We start from the raw sequence: 22,360 nt of genomic DNA, 5'->3' as shown, positions 1-22,360 counted from the left end.
TGTAGAAGATTTGGCATACTGACCAACTGGGAAGCTTGTAGCAGACTGGGCACAATGATTAGCACTAGATCGTGTGAAACACGTTAACAGGTCCTGTATTCATGTCCTGGTGTTTTGTGTGTCCTATGGATCAATAAATATACACTATATTCATCAATCCTCCGGTGTGCGGCTGACCCTTCTTCCTGTTGCATCATATGTGGTGGCGAGCCAGAGCCTGCACCTGTTGTAGATTGATCTGGATTGCTTGCCTGAGCGGTATACCTCAGTTTTTTAGAAGACTGGACACACTGAACAACTGGGAAGATAGTAGAAGACTTGGCACACTGACCAACTGGGACTATTGTGGAAGATTGGGCACACTGACCAACTGGGAATATTGTAGAAAACTTGGCACACTGACCAACTGGGTAGATTGTGGAAGATTGGGCACACTGACCAACTGGGAATATTGTAGAAAACTTGGCACACTGACCAACTGGGTAGATTGTAGAAGCCTGGGCACACTGACCAACTGGGAAGATTGGTGAAGCCTGGGCACACTGACCAACTGGGAAGATAGTAGAAAACTGGGCACACTGACCAACTGGGAAGATTGTAGAAGACTGGGCCCACTGACCAACTGGGAAGATTGTAGACATCTGGGCACACTGACCATCTCGGAAGATTATAGAAGACTTGGCACACTGACCAACTGGGACTATTGTGGAAGATTGGGCACACTGACCAACTGGGAATATTGTAGAAAACTTGGCACACTGACCAACTGGGTAGATTGTAGAAGCCTGGGCACACTGACCAACTGGGAAGATTGGTGAAGCCTGGGCACACTGACCAACTGGGAAGATAGTAGAAAACTGGGCACACTGACCAACTGGGAAGATTGTAGAAGACTGGGCACACTGACCAATTGGGAAGATTGTAGACATCTGGGCACACTGACCATCTCGGAAGATTATAGAAGACTTGGCACACTGACCAACTGGGAAGATAGTAGAAGCCTGGGCACACTGACCAACTGGGAAGATTGTAGAAGAATGGGCACACTGAGCAACTGGGAAGATTGTAGACATCTGGGCACACTGACCAACTGGGAAGATTGTAGACATCTGGGCACACTGACTAACTGGGAAGATTGTAGAAGACTTGCACACTGACCATCTAGGAAGATTATAGAAGACTCGGCACAATGACCAACTGGGAAGATTGTAGAAGTCTGGGTACATTGACCAACTGGGAAGATTGTAGAAGTCTGGGTACACTGACCAACTGGGAAGATTGTAGAACACTTGGCACACTGACCAACTGGGAAGACTGTAGATGGCTGGCCACACTGACCAACTGGGAAGATTGTAGAAGACTGGACACAATGACCAGCTGGGAAGATTGTAGAAGACTGGGCACACTGGTCAACTGAGGAGTTTTTAGATGACTGGGTATACTGACCATCTTGGAAGATTGTAAAAGACTGGGCATTCTGACCAACTGGAAAGATTGTAGAAGAATAGGCACTGGCCAGCTGGGAAGGCTGTAGAAGCCTTGGCGCACTGGATAACTGGGAAGATTGTAAAAGAAAGGCCAGGTGTCATTGGGTAGCCTGCACAACAAAGTTCCTTTCCCACATAAATATATTCTATTTTTTTTTTTAAAGTCTATCATGGGGAAGGGGGCTATGTACAGACAAGTGCATTTATAAGTACATATTTGGATTGTCGGTGGATATAGAAAGCACCTCAGAAAGAATACACAAATACACCAACATCATACAGTATATACTCTATACAGACAGCATTCCTAGTGGGGACTAAACACAGGTCTCCAGTGCTATAATGCTACCAGAGATATTAGATATGGCGTAAATACCTGTAGAGTATTGAATGTCTGTCACTACTGGGGTTACACTCAAAAGAGGCTGGAATATACAAGAGCCTGAACATTTGGCTGGGATGTCATTCACATGAACCGTGACCTGCAAAGGAAGAATAGCATCATCATTAAAGATTTACACTGCTATTAACATCATTACTTTTTGAACGTTCAGTTTACATTTGTTAAGCACATTTCTGATGCATCAAAACAAAAGACGTGCAAAATCTTACTGTCTGTTTTCTTTAGAAAGTAGCCATAACCTGAGTAGAAAAGCATGTACCCCTGTTAGCATGTTTTAGAGAAGGGCCCTTGCACTCAGTTGAGAAGCAGTGGTCTCTAAACAGAGGTCTGGCACACCCTTGCTCAGTCAGAGTCAAAACTCTCCAGTCAGCAAAACTCATGTTCCCTGCTGATTGGAGAGTTATAGGTCTGACTCCACAGACGTCTGCATAGAGACCACTGCTTCAATACAGAGGGCAAGAGCCCCTCTCCGAAGCATGACGGTAGGGGACAGGCTTTTCTACCAGGCTGTGACTGCCTTCTACAGAAAATGGACTGATTGAAACTGAAAGTTCATTTGGGCCCCAATACAATGACAAATATATAACAGACCAAGCATGAAAAAATGTAATACAAACTTTTAAAGATATTTTTTTTTGCTTTTCCTGTCTACCTCTCCTTTAAATATATCTAGCAATTCTGACTCCACTATGGCTAATAGGACCCATTTACCTGAGGAAGGAGGTTTGCAGATGCTAACATATCACCAAATATTGGCCATATAATGACTCCTCCATCAAAAACCACCCGTGTTATAACTGTGGGATTCAGTCCTGTCAGATTGTCTGCAGTAACCTGCATCAACAAAAGAAACAGTATACCAATATATTTATGTTAAAATAATATAGCGCAAAGCCACAAAATAGAGCAAAAGGTGAATATTCAACAAACTCTGCCAGGACTATGCAATTAAAAAAAGACTAAAATTAATGTATTGACTTCTACCCATCATTCTATATCTAGCCTATCTGATCTGGTGGTGCAGTTAAAAAGGTCAGGGGACATAATGTTAACATTATGGTCGTGTCACTGACAGTCTGTCACACAGTATGAGAGAAATGCGAGGAACCAGTATTTCCTGTTCACTTGGCGTACTTCTGTACCACGAGTCACGACCCAGAAGTAGTGTCTATCAGGTAGTACAGAGGAGGTGCATGAGTGAACTGGGAATGCTAGTATGTATTAGGGTGTCACTAGATTAGGATGATTAAACAGAACCTGTGCCAAAGCTCCCCCCTCATATTAGGAGTCCTCATTAGAGTCCCCCCTTACATCAAGTGTCATCATCAGAGGGCCTATTATCAATTGCTCCCATCAGAGTGCCCCTTTACATCAATTTCCCCATTTGCGTGCCCCCTTACATCAACTATTTCCATTGATGTGTTCCTTTACATTATTTGCCCTTTTACATCAAATGTCCCCATCAGGGCCACCCCCTTACTTCAATTGTGCCCATCAGACTAAATAAAGGTTCAATGGGTGTACTTTCAGAGACCTGGGGGGGGTACAACTAAAATCTGGAGGGTGTGCAGCCCTTCCTAGCACCCCCCTAGATATAGGCCTGATGCCTGGTCATAGAGAAGAATGGCAGTCTACAGTGCTTGTTGTGCTTGTATAATAATGGTTGGCATAGTCGGGTCTGAACATCAGAACATTGATCTACATAAGCAGGTCAGGCTCTGTGCAGGCTGCAGTAATGTAGAGAGAGTCAAGTCTGCACACACAATGTTATGAGGTGGGATGGGAAGGGGGTGAATGGTATATCAGCTGTTTTGTAACTACACAATTTCAGCTTTAAGGTACCCATCAACAAGAGTTGACAGTTGCCCAATCTGGCTGTTTTTAGCTGGACAGTGACAGTCATAAAGCCTTATGGTACATTGGTTAGCAATGATGCATTGCAATACCAGAGTCCTAGTTTTAAATTCCAACCCCAAACCCAGGACTTAGAAAGAAATCTACCCTTACAGTGCCCCCCCACAAGCTCAATAGGAGAATACCTTAGTCCTCACTCCAGCACGATCCCCCCAGTGGTACCACAAGTGCCGTGATGACATAGAGGAATCACCGAAAGACTGGAGCTTCATGGCTTAGAGGACAGTGCCAGAACCATCAAAAGAGGGTGATAGGATAAGTAATCCTGCCTTTTCCTGCACCTCTGAAGTATAATGAGCAATCAACCCTTGGGGCTATAGCAAGAGTGGATTTTCCCATTCCAGGAGTTAGACTTTAATTCCCATCAATCTGTCTCTGCATGAGATCTGTAAGTTCTTCCTGAGTTTTGTGGGTCTCTTGCCACAACCCAAAAACATACAGGTAAATAAATAAGCTCCCAAAACTGGCCCTATTGCTTGTCTGCTTGTGATTTTCTGTAACCAGAATACAGAGAACACCTCACAGAAGGAGTAGGAGTATACCTATAGATGTCTGGGTTGTGTAACTTTATCCCTCCCTACTATCTGCTTCACCAATCACATTAAAGCAAAACACGCCTTTTATCAGTGGAGTGTAAAGAGGTATTTATTTATTTCTGATACCCCATTTGGGGAGATTTTCTTTCACTTCTCATCTCTGTGTCTTAACAGCTCAGGGACAGTTGCACTCCCCATTTCTAATATTTATCTCAAACAATGAAATAATTGTCAGGTTCCAACCCTTCTCGGTTCTACAAAAAAAAAAGTGATTTTTTTCTTATTTCCCATCAATTCCTGTTTTGGCAAAAAAAAAAAAAACCTTAACAGAGACTCTAATTCAAGGTTTCTCATCCAGGGTTCCTCCAGATGTTGCTTGGGGTTCATTGAGCAATAAGCAATTTCTGCTTCTCAGATATGTTCCCACGGACACCATTTATACTTTTAGCTATCTGTAAGGGGGCAGTTCTTTTTAATGACCACAAGCGTAAGGAGCATTATTCCCACTGACCAGCTGACTAATGTATCATGAGATTTTTGTATTTATTTTTAGCAGGGGTTCCCGGAGATCAAAAAGTCATTTCAAGGGTTGAGAAGGTTGAAAAAGGCTGCTCTAGTTCCGACCCACGCTATAAAACATTTTGGCTGGAGTTGGGATATAATTCCATTCTTTCTAACATCAGAGGAACTGCAGTGGGTGTGCTTGGGATTTAATTTCCTGCATTTCAAGCAGGGGTTCTCAGATTGACAGAGTGGTAGTAGGGTGGACTGGAGCATTACTGCGGTATCTGAAGCCCTGAACAGCAAGGCTGTGCTCCATGTAAACATCTAAAGGTTTAAATTTACATTTAGCCCAAAGTGCACCATTAAAGCAGGCAAGCATAGCTGGGACTAAGGCAAAAACATACCTGGATGAAATTAGGCAAGTCTCCTGTCATATTAGTCCAATATAAGTTCCAAACCATATGATGGCAAGAATTCACATCCCTGGTGACAGTAAAATCTGTGGCATTCATATATTTAACTGTGACTTCATTGACATTATTAATGAGCATTTCTCGTAGGTGTAGCGGGGAGATGTATACTGGTATTCCTTCAAAAGCAAAATGCAGGTGTAGTTACGGGGGAAAATGATCTTATCATGAATTCAAACACTGCAACAGTAAAAGGGTTTGGCAAGCGAATGACAGCATGCATGAGCAACTCTCCAAAGTACTCACTAAGGGACATTTATTGTGCAACTCAGCAAAAATAATAAACAAAATAAAGACCAGTTACTACTGCTCTCTCTCCTTGTGCAGTGTCACTGGTCTTGCCTCCACCCCCTCCTGTAGTTTTCTGCTGGGTCCCTCCCACAGCTCTGCTCTCTGCGCAGGGTATGTAAGGCACTGTGATGATGTCACATCAAGCTATTGGGATAACTGAGATCCATTTACTAGGCTTTATACATGTATAAAGCCTTACGAAGGGATCTAACTTATCCTGAAAGTAAAAACAAATGGCAACCATCTCAACCTATAACTGTCCTTTGCAGCAAGGGGCACATGGAACAAAATTGTCCTGTGCAACAGTTAATGTTAAAACCAGGAGTTTAGTTTGCACACATTTGCTAATATATGTGTACACTGCAGGGCCACTTTATGGCAACCTAGTGTATTGCAGTCCTAACTCTATACATTTTGAGAGCCACCAAAATTGGAGCACATATATAATAATGGATAGAGTAAGGGCAGCTATGCTTGGAGGGAGCCCACCCCTCCTTAATTGTATAGGGCGCACTGGACACCAAGCAATAGCACAATGGCAGCAAAGGTATCCAATGCATCCCCTCACCAATTAACCAACAGTATAAACAAATGGCAACCATCCCAACCTATAACGGGCGATGAATGTCGAACAACAACAAAGAAAAATTCCCAGCTCACTTACCAGCCAGCCTGTGACAAACCACATTGTCCTGTCTAATAGTTCACAGTAAAACCAGGGGTTTAGTTTGGACACATTTTCAAATATATGTGTAAGCTGCAGGGCCACTTCATGGCACCCTTGTGTACTGTAGTTCTAACTATGCCTGGATGGAGCCCACCCCTCCTTAAAAGGTATAGGAGCACACTGGACACCCAGCAAAAGCACAGTTGCAGCGAAGGTGACCAGTGCATCCGCTCACCAATTAACCAACAGTACAAACAAATGGCAACCAATTTCAAAAGCTAGAATCTTTAACAATTTAACAAGTTAGAAAATAAAAGTATCACTTTCAATAACTTTCTGCATTATTTAATGGCTAACATGGCACAACACTCTACTACCTTCTCTGTAGCATTATTGTTATTTTTGTAGCATTAGGAATATTGTATCATTGCCTACCTGGTATGACTGTCTTAGATAAGCTAATGGAAAATGTTCCTCCAATTGGTGGGCTTGCTGCTTGTAGTCTTGTAACCACCAATGAAACCATTTCATTTTCTTGACTCAGTGTCTGCCTGAGCTGATCTGTTTCTGTATCTTCTGTGGCAGCTCCACTATATTAAAAAAGTGAAAGAAGTCAAAATGAAGATCGTTTTTATGGCCACCACCTTGCTTTAACATTTTCTTTTTTTTCGCTTACCACTCTTTGTGTCTGTCACTGTTTCTTACTTAAGCAATGTGTCTTTGTCATTGAGATTACCAGACACCCAAATCTATCTACTCCTCACATCAGTCCTTCAGTCTCCTCTTGCATCACTAACGTACTATCTGACATATCAGAATAGATGTTGCACCACTTTCTTAAACTAAATCTTTCTAAAACTGAGATGATAATATTCTTCCCCACTCGTGCCCTCCTCCATGACTTTTCCATCAAGATCAATAACGCAACTTTTAGTCCCTCCCCTCAAGAAAGGGTACTAGGTGTAATCCTAGACTCTGACCTGTCCTTTCAGCCCCAAATCCACTAGCTGTCAAAAGCTTGTTGACTTCATCTACATAACATCTCCCTTTTTAACTAATAAAACCAACAAGTTACTCAATCAATCCCTTGTTATCTCTCGCCTTGACTATTGCAACTCCCTTGTCCTAGGCCTACTGCTCCATAGGCTATCCCCTCTTCAATATATCATGAATGCTGCTGTCAGACTCATCCACCTTCCCAACTGCTCAGTGTCTGCCACCCCTCTCTGCCAATCCTTCCACTGACTTATGATTGCCCAGCGAATTAAATTCAAAATATTAACAATAATATATAAGTCATTCATAACTCTGCCCCCAGCTACATCACTAATCTTGTCTCCAAATATTGCCCAACCATCCTCTTCGCTCCTCCCAAGACCTCCTGCTCTCAAGCTTTCTTGTATTCTTCTCCCATGCTCAGTTCCACGACTTCTCCAGAGCCTCCCACATCCTCTGGAACTTTCTACCTCAGTCTGTCCGGCTATCTCCCACTCTGGCCACCTTTAGGCAATCCCTGAAAACTTATCTCTTCAGGGAAGCCTATCATACCTCTGACTAATTGAACTTTTATCACTTCCATCAGCTCATCCACCACAGTTAGAACCTTTTGTACCACTTTCCCCACCCTATTACATTGTAAGCTCTTAAGAACAGGGCCCTCTTAAAGTGGTGAAGTTCCACTTTTTTGCCTCTTCCCCCCCCCCAACCCCCACTGCCACATTTGGCATTTTTTGGGGGGAGGGGGATCGCCCTTCTTCTAAGATCACCATGGTGATCTTTTGGTCGTTCCTCCTGCCCTCTACAGCCTTCTGGGATACACAAAGGTCCCAGAAGACTACAGAACCAGTCATGCAGCGTGGCTCATGCATGTGTAGTAGGAAACCAACTGTGAAGCTGGAAGGCTTCAGTGCCAGTTTCCCTTACCCAAGATGATGGCTCCCGCACCTGAAGCCGATTGAAGAATCGGATCAGTTGAGGACATCTGTCGGGGATCGCCGCGCCGCTGGGCTCGGTGCAGGCGCAGTGCACTGCCCTGTGCAGGGACGCGGGCGCCGGGACCTGGCCGACCGCGGCAACCAAGGTCGCGCATGCGCAGTAGAGACCACGGGCGCGCGCCTGGCACCAATGACAGCGCAGGGCGGGATATTTAAATGGCCCTGAGCTGTCATTCAGTGCCTTCTGGTCTCTTTGAATCCTGTGTACCTGTGAACCTGTTTAAAGTAAGTTATTGACCCGGATTATGCCCTGACCTTGCTGTTTTCTCCTGTTCTTGACCCTTGCTTGCCTGACCTCTCTCCTGAATGCCCCCTATTGGATCGGACCTGGCGTGTGACCCGACTATTCTTTGCCCGCTGCTCTGTACCGCACCGTCCCCATAGTTACCGACCCGGCTTGTATGACCTTGCACCTGCTCAGCCATCCATCCATCCATCCCTCTCAACGGGATCTCCAGACCTCCTCATACCTGGCTCTCTCCCGTGGGAGCCCCTGGCGAATACCCCTACCACTGACGGGTGTCCTCAGTAGTCACGACCTGGTCCCAGGGTACTCCAAGTCCATCCCCACCATCAGGGGCTCTGGTGAACAAGTACTCTGGGACTTAGACTCCGTACGCTAGGAGCGACCGATCAGTAGAGTGCTAGTGGTACCGCCGGGCGGTCCCTTACAACATCGCTGGATCCCTGAACAGGTAAGTGTCCTTATATTAAATTTTTTTTGGGGGGAGACTGGAACTCCACTATATAAATCCTATATAATAATAATAACAACAACAGGTTCTGGTGCATATATATATATATATACCCTTACCACAGCTCTATAAGAGGAAGGTTAATTCCACAGTTGGCCACTAAGGCAGTCACATTGAAGGAGGGGTAAGTTCCAGTAATTAATATGGAATTCAAAAGATGACCACCCGGCCGTGCTGGTTTAGGATCCACTTGGTAAACTGTAAAGATAACAAGATGTTAGATAAACTCATGTTTTCTATATTATAGACAATTCTTGCAAGGGATGCCACAGCCTCAAATTCCCATTATCAAAAGATTGAGTGGAAGACAGTGCTGGACCGCTGCCACTGGAGGCTGCCTAGTGGCAAGTTACTGTGTGGAGAGTATAGAGGGAATTGCTTCCAATGGGTTATATCCCAATTGTAGGTGGTGGGTGGGTGATAGACTCCATTGGGGTCTAGGGCTACTATTTTTCTGATAATGAAAATGGAGACGTTACTGCAGGGAATGATTGGGTGATTGGAGAGAAGCGCCCAATGTCCAAAAAATGTTTAACTTGATGAATTTTATAGTTGACTATTGAAGATAGAAGATTGGGTGCTCCTCTCCAGTCACCCAAGTGTTCCCTTATCATAAGAGGAAGGTGGAAGTGTTATAAATTGAGGATTACTATTCACTGTAAATCAGTAGAAATTTCATGTTTTTTTTGTAATATTTTCCATGATAGAAATTTTCTGGTGTTCAATTTCCAGTATGTTGACAAGAAAGTATGAGAGAATCTGAGCCTAGAACTAACTATAGGTAATGTTGATTTGCATCCTTTCATGAAGAGTGCAGAGTAGAAGATTTATGTATCCTGGTCATGTAATCCCTGGTCATTGACAACCCAACCATTTTAGTCTTTCCTGCCTTTGTCATCGACCTGCTCACTCTAAAGCTATAGTCTGCTTGAAATTGGGTAGTTTTCCAGGATGGTTCAGACTGAAGGTGAAGCCTGTCACCTTAGTATCTGTCTGTCAGTGAATTTTTGTTAGTTTGTGTGCATCTGTCACTTTCTTGGTCTATTAGATTTCCTATTCATCCATCACTTTCTTGCGTCTATCAATAATTACTGTCAATCATGTCCATCAGAAAGAGTTCATGTCACTTAGAATAGATGTAAACCCCAACTGAAGACATTCAGGTTGATAAAGCATGCATTTATTTTTTTCCTAAAATATTTAATTCCAAAATATAAAAATACTCTTTAAATCCTTTGTTGCATCTCAGTGATTCTGATCTCCCACAGCTTCTTCCCACTGCTTCTTTTGCAGCCACCTCCTGTCTACATGTACCTCAGCAATGGCTGCGTGGCATTTCCCAGTGTTTCCTGAATTTTCCTGATGGTGACAACAGTGGGCCATGCCTGCATAATAAGTCTTGAAATGGCCACCTGTAGTCTCCACTGCATGGACCAGCTAACAAAACAGAACCACAATTGAGATAAAGGGACAAAAACGTTCACGGTGGGATCACCATATGCTTTGAATCTGTTAGTCTGTGTTTATATATCACAGTTGGTGCCTTTAAATAACGGTCAGTACTTAAGGCACTGTTTGTTTGTCTATCTGTCTACTGTATCTAAGGCAGCCTTTCCCAACACAGAGGAACCCTTGAAATAACTTTCCTGTCTCAGGGAACCCCTGCTAAAACTTACCATAGCTACAACTCATGATACATTAGTGTGATGGTCAGTGGGAAGCATGCTCCTTATACTTGTGGTCTCTGGAAAACATTACCTACCCCCTAACAGAAATTGCTCACTGGTCAAGGAATCCTTAGCAACCTCTGGAGAAACCCTGGTTAAGAAACCTTGATCTAAGGTCTATTTTTGTTTATGGTTTTCTGAGAGCAAATAGATAATTATAAACCAACTCCTTAATAAATGGAAGATGAGTGTCAAACATTTCCAAGAAATAGTAGGCTAGGCACTACCAAGCTCCCTACGGGTAAGAAGGTGAATGTTCACGTTTTCCTACAAATGAGAGTAAGCATTGGTCAGATAAGAAGGATGTCTATAAAACTACATGGCTTCTACCTTTTATGCTTCTGTTGACAATGATGATCTCATCAATAAAGTACCAGTTCTTTTCCTCATTTTGTATCAGGAGAATCTGATCCAAGTGTATAGAAGAGGGTCCATTGGTATTACCCAATTTGTCCTGTATACACATCCAAAGATCGATGCAGACAAATTTCCAGCTAGAATAGAAAATAAACATTCTGTTAATGACAAAAGAAACAAGGTACATCTTCAGGCCTTTAAGCCAAAATACTGAGAACGCATTCATGGTTGGGCCATCATCCTTCAAAAATAAGTGGAAAATGCTCCTATCCTATCCAAAGATCCGATAAATGCCATGATACGATACATTCAGAATAAACCCCATGGCTTCAATATAACATGACACAGCCTTATCCAGCGGGTCTCAATGTTCTCTCTTGCAATTTCCTTTATGTCAATGAGGGATAACAAATGCACTTTTTATTGCAAAACTTCATTAATATTGCTCAGATACCAAGATATATGGAAAATATGACATGGCACTAGATAGCTGAGAAATATTGCACTGGATTGTATGAATTGAGTGATGGAGTAAAATGTTCAAATGTAAGTTCTGCAAAAACTACCAGGACTTTGTAAATGTATAAGATACACTCTTGTTAAAAATGTTTAAAAAAAGGGGGGGGGGGTAGTTTACCTTTCAGGATCATGCGCATGAAATTCCCAGCGGCAAGTATAATTCTCTCTTACTGTTTTTAGTGATTCAGTGGTGTTATATGTGACGGAGACCAGCAAATATTCTTGTAAATATCCCTTATAGGCAAAACACACCTGAAAGATGATTCGCATTAGATGAAATACAGATGTATTCAGGATGTTCTTATTTGAAGGAAAACTAGAAAGATCAATTGTATAATCATTTGTTTGCTTAAAGTTTGTTTTAAACTATATACTTTTTTTTATACTGTTTATATAAAATATTTGTTTTACCAATTAACTCATGAAATGCATTTACAGAGCACCAAGGAACTTGCAATGAAGTTAGTATGAGTCACTGCGTTGGTGTAAATTTCAGCTTGAGCTACTGAGGTCTGAAAAAAACAGGCTTTCATATGAAATAGTTCATATTTATTTGACTAAAACAAAAGAAAACATATTTTCTACGTCATGTTCTTGCCCTGACAGAACAAAACAAATGTATATAATATATGTAAGCACAAGCACTTAATTTATTTCTGTACATATACCGGTGAAACTCGAAAAATTAGAATATTGTGCAAAAGTTCATTTATTTCAGTAATGCAACTTAAAAGGTGAAACTAATATATGAGATAGACTCATTACATGCAAAGCAAGATAGTTCAAGCCGTGATTTGTCATAATTGTGATGATTATGGCTTACAGCTCATGAAAACCCCAAATGCACAATCTCAGAAAATTAGAATATTGTGAAAAGGTGCAATTTTCTAGGCTCAAAGTGTCCCACTCTAATCAGCTAATTAGGCCATAACACCTGCAAAGGGTTCCTGAGCCTTTAAATGGTCTCTCAGTCTGGTTCTGTAGGAATCACAATCATGGGAAAGACTGCTGAACTGACAGTTGTGCAGAAAACCATCATTGACACCCTCCATAAGGAGGGAAAGCCTCAAAAGGTAATTGCAAAAGAAGTTGGATGTTCCCAAGGTGCTGTATCAAAGTATATTAATAGAAAGTTATGTGGAAGGGAAAAGTGTGGAAGAAAAAGGCGCACAAGCAGCAGGGATGACCGCAGCCTGGAGAGGATTGTCAGGAAAAGGCCATTCAAAAGTGTTGGGGACTTTCACAAGGAGTGGACTGAAGCTGGAGTCAGTGGAAGCTGGAGTCAGTGCATCAAGAGCCACTACACACAGACGGATCCTGGACATGGGCTTCAAATGTCGTATTCCTCTTGACAAACCACTCCTGAACAACAAACAACGTCAGAAGCGTCTTACCTGGGCTAAAGAAAAACAGACCTGGTCTGTTGCTCAGTAGTCCAAAGTCCTCTTTTCTGATAAGAGCAACTTTTGCATCTAATTTGGAAACCAAGGACCCAGAGTATGGAGGAAGAATGGAGAGGCACACACTGCAAGATGCTTGAAGTCCAGTGTGAAGTTTCCACAGTCTGTGTTGATTTGGGGAGCCATGTCATCTGCTGGTGTTGGTCCACTGTGCTTCATTAAGTCCAGGGTCAACGCAGCCGTCTACCAGGAGATTTTGGAGCACTTCATGCTTCCTTCCGCAGACGAGCTTTATGGGGATGCTGACTTCATTTTCCAGCAGGACTTGGCACCTGCCCACACTGCCAAAAGCACCAAAACCTGGTTCAATGACCGTGGGATTACTGTGCTTGATTGGCCAGTAAACTCGCCTGACCTGAACCTCATAGAGAATCTATGGGGCATTACCAAGAGAAAGATGAGAGACATGAGACCGAACAATGCAGAAGAGCTGAAGGCCGCTATTGAAGTATCCTGGTCTTCCATAACACCTCAGCAGTGCCACAGGCTGATAGCTTCCATGGCACGCCGCATTGCAGTAATTGCTGCAAAAGGGGCCCAAACCAAGTACTGAGTACATATGCATGCTTATACTTTTCAGAGGTCCGATATTGTTCTGTGTACAATCCTTGTTTTATTGATTGCATGTAATATTCTAATTTTCTGAGATTATGGATTTGGGGTTTTCATGAGCTGCAAGCCATAATCATCACAATTATGACAAATCACGGCTTGAACTATCTTGCTTTGCATGTAATGAGTCTATCTCATATATTAGTTTCACCTTTTAAGTTGCATTACTGAAATAAATTAACTTTTGCACGATATTCTAATTTTTCGAGTTTCACCTGTATATATACAGTATGTATATATAAAGTCTGGCAGTCTGCATTTAGATGCTGGTTTTAGGCAGATGTAATGCTGCACATAGTGCTGTGTCACTTCATCAGGCTGGTGGGAACTCACTGAGGACTAAGCTGTCCCCTGTTATGGTCTCCAGCTGTTCATTTTGGGGAAGCCAGCGCCTGTGATTGGCACTGAAATCCACCAATATTTTGACAGGCATTTTGGTACAGCTAAATATATCATGTATCATGTGTCCACCATTTTATAGACAGTCTTGCATGGGAGATGGAAAGGGCAACAGCCAACATGTAAGTCTCTAGCTAGTTCTATGTGGCTGCCCCGTCCTGACAATGGCTTTGCTTTACAGAAGTCAACATGAAGCTCTGTTAGCAGGTTGCACTCCCCTCTTGGAGGGCATAATTATAAAAGATATACATTTTGACTTGTCCCTGTAAAAAGATGTATATTGGTAAGACCAAAAGACAACTTAAGGTACGAATAGGTGAACATTTCAGAGATATTAGATCTAATGACCCTGAAAGTAATCTTGCCCAACACTATGCTAAATATCATGGAGGTAAATTGGATGGTACAAAAGTGAAAGGTTTCTATGCATTGCATTTCCCTCAAAGGAGAGGTGACTTTGACAGAGAACTGCTAAAAAAGGAGAAATATTGGATATATAAACTTGATACATTGTACCCAAAGGGGTTAAATGTGGAATGTGATCTCCAAGTATTTTTGGATAAATAGATCTGTATGGATATATGTTCTTATATTGCCATATGGTGGTCAATCTGTGGTAATTCCTCACTCCTGTCAATGGCTGGTTAATGCGTTAATTGAATTATTGAGGACAATATGTTAACTAAATAATTAAGGTAAACCTTCTTTGGGGAGATATCTAATAACCTGATGGTACACATTGAAATATAGGTCTAGAAGTGTAGAAGGGACTAATATTTGAACTATTTTCCTCTCCTTTGAGAATAAATGTACACTTATAAGTGGTTAATTTGAAGTTTAGGAACCCTGGGCAAAATAACCTATAGAGGGATTTATTAATTAACATCGCCATCTTGTGGTGGTTTTGCGGTAATTTTTACTGTGTCTTTGTGTATTTTTGACCTAATAAATAGGTTTGGAGATCCTTTCAATAACACTGCCATCTCCTGGTGAAAGTGTGGTAATTTTCAATTGAATATAATTTTTGCTTTTTACTTTTGTGTGCATTGCTGTAATTGTCAAATCTTTCCTCCCTTTGATATTTCCAGTCGCCTGTCTTTTTAATTTAACTATGACCAGCAGTTGTGCTAAGTATTTAGCCCCTTTTCTTCCATTGGGGATAACTGCAATGTAATTTTTTGCATATGTGGGTGGGTCTTAATACACTATAAATAGAAGGTTGAAATGCAGGAATCCCATTGGTCCTGACGAAGCTGAGTGAGATACGCCCATCGGCGAAACGCGTTGACGTCATACGTCAGATATGTCACTTCCGGTCATGCACACTAGGTGGAACGCACGCTGACCTACAAGGAGGTAGCCATCTTCACATGCCATGAGGCATACTTAGGCGGCAGAGGCGCCATGGAGAGGTCGGAACCCGCGGTATGTCGGCTGATGTTAGCGGTGGTTCCTTGGTTCCATACAGCAGTACCTTTTGAAGGGCAGTACTTATGAAGGATATCCTTTTCGTTCTTACTACCCATTGCACAGGTGGTGAGTGGACTGTTACAGGACATTAGATTAAAGGTCCCTTGTGACCTATATGGCATAAACATCTATTATCGAGTGAAAGCTCTTACAGTGACTTCCCTCATATTGTTTGTCTTTCTACAGGATGGGGACATTATGGTGCTTTATATAGGAAACAAGGCATGCCACATATATTTCAACGGGCGGAGGAGCCGCTGGGTCTTATCTTGTTTTCAACAAAAAGTGGTGTGTAGTCCACATGCTGTGGTGAAGAAATCACTTAAAGCAGTGTTCTGCTACTTGCATCTGTTTCTCCATCCAGGCAACAACTGGGGCGTTATTTATATCTAAAAGTCCTAAGAATAAGTCACTTATATTACAGATGAATGGGCCCCAACCACATGTGCCGGCATGGGACTGTACTGCATTTCATTTGTGATATCCTTTTTGCTGCCTAACATAGGCTTATGGTTATGCCTCTCTTTTGACGCACACTGTGCTCGCTGCATTGTATACATGTGATATTTCATACCTTTGGTATAATTTTTGGGAATTCCCCTCTATGGGATAGAACCTATATGGTTTTGACACGTCTTTATATTTATTACATGTGACACTATATACCTATGGTATAATTTTTGTGTACACCTCCTTTGGGAAGTGTTAACCTATGTGCCAGTGCTACAAAGACTTTAGACTTCAGTGGTCATTGTCTTTGCAGCACATCTATCCAGACCGGTCTTGGTGTTATTTTATATGGTTTTAGGTCTGTGTGTATTGTCTCATACTGAGGTGATGGTAAACCAGGGCGATTGCCCATATGTCAAATATTTATATGTAATAAAGCATAATTTTTGGAAATTTTTCTGAGTATCACATTCTGTTCATAATGTAGCCGCTTTCTGTGAATTCCTTTTCACAAACCCTTCTTTTTCATAAATATAAAAGGGCCTGAAAAAGTATACAGCAAGATCGTAAGATGCAGAACAAGCACTACAGCACCTTATCCATTGCATGAGAACTTCATCACAATGTAAGATAACTATGGAACCGTTACCACCCATTACATGAAACTGTTATTGGCAATCATGTAGACTCTGATGAATGTTCTGTAATGAAATGTCTTTATTCAGTAAAGTTCATAAATCTTACTGCTAATTCTCCTTACCTACTATGATAGGAGGCGGGATGCACAGTCAAGCTAATTATTATTATTATTATTATTATACTATATTTATAAAGCGCCGATAGTTTGCTCAGCGCTGTACATTACAAAGGGGGACAGAACATGTGACAGAACAATACCAATACAATGCAAAACATGAGGGGATTGAGGGCCCTGCTCTTTCGAGCTTACAATCTAGGAGGGAGGGGATGGTGGCACAGGAGGAGATAGCTGTGGGGGATGGAGTGGTAGGAAGAGTGGAGGAGGTCGGCAGGTTAGCCGGGGGTGGGGTAGGCTTCCCTGAAGAGATGGGTTTTCAGGGTGCACCTAAAGGAGAGGAGAGTAGGTGATAATCTGATGGGTTGGGGCAGGGAGTTCCAGAGGATGGGTGACACCCTGGAGAAGTCCTGGAGGCGGGCATGGGAGGGGGAGACCAGGGAACTAGAGAGAAGGAGGTCTTGTGAGGAGCGGAGTGTGCGTGCTGGGCGGTACTTGGATATTAGGTCAGTGATGTAGTTCGGGGCAGTATGGTGGACAGCTTTGTACGTCAGTGTTAGGATTTTGAATTTGATCCATTGCGCAATCGGAAGCCAGTGGAGGGATTGGCAGAGGGGGGTGGCGGAGATAGAGCGGTTGGAAAGGGGAATGAGTCTGGCTGCCGTATTCAGGATCGACTGAAGCGGGGATAGCCAGCGGCGAGGCAGGCCAATGGTGTATAATGAGTAATGTACAGAATAGAAAATGTCATTTATAATGCACAGCCAATATTTGGGGAAAATGTGTCTTTATGTGAGGAATGCAAACCTGATTGGCCAGGTAGCTGGTAGTGATTAACGGAAGGGGTCACCATCCTGATGGTAAGAGAAGAACCCTCAACAGATCACGTACCAGGTGACCTGAGCTCCCATGTCCAGTGGGCCCCAGATGTTCAGTTAGACCTTCTGAGCCTAAAGCTTTAAGTACATGTAGAATGCAGGGCCCTGTTTATGAATTTACTCCAGGCACGAAGAGGGGTTAACATGGATATGAAATGGGGGATGGAGTGAAAAGGGTCTCACACCTGTCTTTCATGCATAAATATACAGACATGGAAGTTTGCATTGAGCACTTGAGCCCCCATGTCTCATTGGTCCTAGGTGTTTGGTTGCATTAACCTACTAAATCTCAACCTGTGACCACATGTAGAATGCAGATCCTTGCATGAAGAGGGATTAACATGGATACAGACCAGTTGGATGTATTGATAAGGGAGTCAAACCGGCCATCCATGCACGTGTGCACAGACATGGAGGTCTTAGTGGAGCACCTGTGCTGGAAACTGGTTGAACAATCAGGCCGTGGGTGGCTTGTTTTACTGTAGGCCACTAGCCACTAGTGTTTGGCCATGAGTTGCAGCTAGCAGGTGCCTACATGGTGACAGAAAAAGTGGCACAAAGGCTGCCATGTATCAGAAGCTCAACTTCCAATGAAGGTTTCTTTACATTGCACCCCCTGAAAACATACAATCAGAGGTGTCATCACCTATAGTGATTTGGATTTTGAGTGTTGCTTTTACTTTAAAAATGGTGTTTTCAGTTACATTTTTACTAGTATGAGCTGTGTTGTTTGGTAGACAGGACTAAAGTGAGGATTTTCCAGCTCGTTTGACAGGATCACATAGCTGAACAATCAAATCCATAGCACAGCACTTTCCTACACAAGCCTGCCCCATGCTTTGCTAAGAGGCTTCATGTTGATTCTTTGTTAGGGCATAATCCGCCATGCTTAATGGCTGACAGCATGTTTTCAGCTTACATAGCAACCACTGTAACTGCAAATGTTCCATTTAAATGTGATTCTTTCAATTAAAAGAAGTCTGTTTAGGTGTTGAGTTACTATTGCCATGTTCAACATAAATGAAAGTGTATGTAAACCACAAATCCATTTTCACTATGTTTGGTATCATGCCTGTGGGCTCATTCACACCATACTGTATTTATTGAGCTGCATGGATACAAAACAAATCCATAAAAACAATTTCAAAAATCAAACTTCATCATAAATTTTGGCCAAAATGTAGTCTGCTTCATGTCTTTGGTAAAAAAAAAAAATCCCAGTAAGTGTATATTGATTGGTTTTCATGAAAGTTATAGTGTTTACAAACTATGGTATATATATAGGAATTTTTTGGAACCACTTTCTGACCGTGCTATAGCTGAATGACAGCTACAGTGCGGCTGTCCAGTTCTGGGAGGGCGTCATATGAGTGCTGCCAATCTGTGCCCAGCAGTTCCGCAGGTCAGTGCCGCCAGTCAGTGCTGTCAGTCAGTGCTGCCTATAAGTGCCCTTCAGTGCTGCCTATTAGTGCCCATCAGTGCCACCTATCAGTGCCCATAATTGCCACCTAACAGTGCCTGTCAGTGCCGCATATCAATGCAGCCTCATCAGTGCCTTCTCATCAATGCCCACCAGTGCCGCCTCATCTGTGCTGCCTTATCAGTGCCCATCAGTGCTGCCTATCAGTGCAGCCTCATCAACGCTCATCAGTGAAGGGGAAAAATTACCTGTTTGCAAAATTTTATAATAGAAATATAAAAAAATATATATTTTTTCCAAAGTTTCGGCCTTTTTTAGTTTTTTTAGCAAAAAATCAAACACCCACTGGTGATTAAATACCACCAAAAGAAAGTCCTATTTGTGTGAAAAACAAATTATAAAAAGGTCATATCAGTATAGTGTTGCATGACCGCGTAATTGTCATTCAAAGTGTGACAGCACTGAAAGCTGAAAAATTGGCCTGGGCAGGAAGGGGGTAAAGGTGCCCAGAAGGCAAATGGTTAATATACTACTAATGGCGATGATCAGCGACTTATAATGGGACTTCGATAATGCAGTAGGCAATCTGACACTAACTGACACTAGGCGGGAACTGACTAACTGCCAGAAAATGATCTGCCTTAATTACATAGAAAAGCACAGAGACTTAGTGATGGTATCACTGGATTTAAATAAGATATGTAATGAAAATGTTTTATTTGTCAATAGCATGTTGACAATGGGGGAGGGGAGGAGGAACCAGGGAAGACAAAAATTAAACATCAACTTTAATTGGTTGAATGGGTCACAAAATATCTTGTACTTTGGTTTTGCACTGTATGCATGTACTTACATGGCTGTAATTGTTCAACTGCAGTTTTTCCATTGAATTAGATTCCTTCAGAATATATCTGGGCTTGAAGATGCTGAACATTCCACAGTACGGATCTGTCCACCCTGCCTTCACTCCACCCATGCTGGGCTTATTCATCTCATCTAACATAGGAACAGAGAAGAAAAAAAGGGGTCAGTGATTTATTCTAATTCCTGGTTGTATCTTAGTTTTTAATAATGGGGTATATTCACTTCTCTCCCCTACCCAGTAAGAACCTGGAAGCAACATGTATTACATCACTTCCGGGGTCGGCTGTCACTTTCCCCAGCCACTGTGAAGGGAAGAAACTAATTAAGCTTGAGATGTGTTCCATAACATCAATGGAGGGCAGGTTAGACATCAGGGGTCTAACAGACCCCTGATGTCTTATTAAAGAGAACCTCTGACAACAAAACTGTATCTCATAAGGGACATTTGGTCACCAAAGTGATAAAAAATACAGAAATAAAATTGTAAAAAAAAAAAAGTTACACCCAAGCACCTAAACCCACCCACAAGAATTATGAGCTTATCCTTTAAGCCTTTCATGTGTTTGGTATCGATTTACTCGACACAACCTGATCTTTTATATTTCACAAAAAATGAGTAATATATTGTGTTTGTGTGCCCTAAAATTACAGAAATATTGTGCTAGATAAACCGTTTTGCTGATATTGTGTAATCTAAAAACTACTTTTCAGGCATAAAAAGGATTTTTTTAAATATATGTGCAAATAACTCAAAAACAGCGATGGTAGTTAAAGGGGTACAGCAGGTTTAGCCACGGTAATATGCTTTTGGATTTTCTGTGCCTGAGAACAGCGGCTCTCTCAAATGCATATATTTGCCAGCACACCATGGATCATCAAATACGTCCAAATCTTTATCCTGATAAAAATTTGGACGTATTTGATGGGCCGTGGTGTCCTAGCAAATATACGTATTTGATCTGTGATGTCTCTAGTCCCCAGTGCCATCTTAATAGCATCATGGGCCCCTGAGTAAAGTAAAGCACTAGGACCCCTACCAAACTGCCCCAATTTACACGCCTACTTTCAAGAATGAAAGTTTAAATAGTTGATAGAATTAACCATATATTAGTACTTTTAATAAAATCAATTTTAAATATGTTCAAACAAAAATGTGCTGTAAATCAAAGACTAATCAACACAAAGGATACAGTACAGAGGGGACGAAGAATGATACAGTATTGGGTGGGGGGATCAGGACACGGCCATCCCAGGACAGCTTAGTTAAAAGCATGACTGTCCCTGCAAATCTGGGCCAGTTGGCAAGTATGATGTAATTCAAAATTATCATGGGGCCCCTGGGCAGTGCCCAGGGGTGCCCATGCTTTAAGACAACCCTGCCAGTCCCAGCTGGTTGTTGCTGCAGCATCCATTACTCCCACAGCCTTGTCCAGCAAAGTGTGTGATGGTAATATCAATGCAATCTCTCCACTCTCTTCCTCCTTACTGGGCAGATTGATAGAAGTGGGAGCCAATGGCTCCTGTTGCTGTCAACCAAATTCTGTGACAAGGGAGCGAGGGGAGGGGCCAAGCTGCGCTGTCTATGTCTATAGATGCAGACAGAATCAAGCCCGCATGAGTGTCTCCACAGCAAGTGGCAGTAATTGAAGAGGAGGAACCAGGTGGACTCCAGAAGCGAGGATCAGGGCTACTCTGTGCAAAACTATTACACAGAGCAGGTAAGTATAACATATTTGTAATTTTTAAAAGAAAAAGGTCCAAAGATTTCACTTTAACACTCAATGTGAATGGCACATCTGAAAATCATTACATGCATTTACATGCCTCTAAACGCAAGTTTGACACTACTTCTATTATTATGGTTTATGATTCACCTTCCTCAAATCCATAACTGTGGAAGATATCTCCTGTGGGCAGATCTTTGACACAGTGAACTGATAGCATGTCCTCAATGACAGACTGTATCTGTAGAAACAAAAGGACCGTTCTAATGGCTACAGAGGATCAAATGGAAGAATAGATTCATAACATTCCATAGGTCACGGTTTGATACTCACCTGCTTGGCAGTGCTGTTCAGGTGAACTGGTCTACTTGCTACACCATCCCAACAAAACTGGACCAGGCCGTTCCCTGAAAAGGTCAGTCTCTGGAGAACAAAATAGTTACATATAATTGGTATAAGTACCTGCTACAGCAGTGACCATCACTGTCTTCCATGTCTCGTGCTGAGCCGCTGCCCTGCTGCATAGTGAACACAGGGGATTGCTCGCTCAGCACAGGCGCCATTCAGAGAATGTCTTGTATTTTTCTTAATGAATACAAAACATTGTCTGATTGGAGGAGATGGAAAGACGGGGACAGGACACGACAGTCTTCACTTCATCCAATCAGAGAATGCCTTGTATTCATTTAAAAAAAACAAGGCATT

The 22,360-nt window shown here is 42.3% G+C and overlaps 1 protein-coding gene across 1 annotated transcript in view; it reads right to left on the bottom strand.

Annotated features, from left to right (window-relative positions):
* PKHD1 (PKHD1 ciliary IPT domain containing fibrocystin/polyductin) overlaps positions 1-22,360 on the bottom strand; it is an 808,705-nt gene that overhangs the window by 743,145 nt on the left and 43,200 nt on the right. The window contains exons 9-18 of the mRNA XM_089685961.1: positions 21,989-22,078; positions 21,806-21,896; positions 19,921-20,063; positions 11,743-11,876; positions 11,079-11,242; positions 9,081-9,219; positions 6,708-6,862; positions 5,249-5,433; positions 2,602-2,724; positions 1,864-1,969 (exon numbers count right to left, since the gene is read on the bottom strand). Coding sequence (XP_089542087.1) covers positions 1,864-1,969; positions 2,602-2,724; positions 5,249-5,433; positions 6,708-6,862; positions 9,081-9,219; positions 11,079-11,242; positions 11,743-11,876; positions 19,921-20,063; positions 21,806-21,896; positions 21,989-22,078 — 1,330 coding nt within the window. The remainder of the gene's footprint in view (positions 1-1,863; positions 1,970-2,601; positions 2,725-5,248; positions 5,434-6,707; positions 6,863-9,080; positions 9,220-11,078; positions 11,243-11,742; positions 11,877-19,920; positions 20,064-21,805; positions 21,897-21,988; positions 22,079-22,360) is intronic.

This window comes from Staurois parvus, unplaced genomic scaffold (genome assembly GCF_062004578.1).
Source record: "Staurois parvus isolate SC_StPar_1 unplaced genomic scaffold, SC_StPar_1.0 ptg000390l, whole genome shotgun sequence".
Taxonomy (NCBI): Eukaryota; Metazoa; Chordata; class Amphibia; order Anura; family Ranidae; genus Staurois; species Staurois parvus.
The sequence above is the reverse complement of the archived record's forward strand: the minus strand, read 5'-3'. Positions and strand labels throughout refer to the sequence as shown.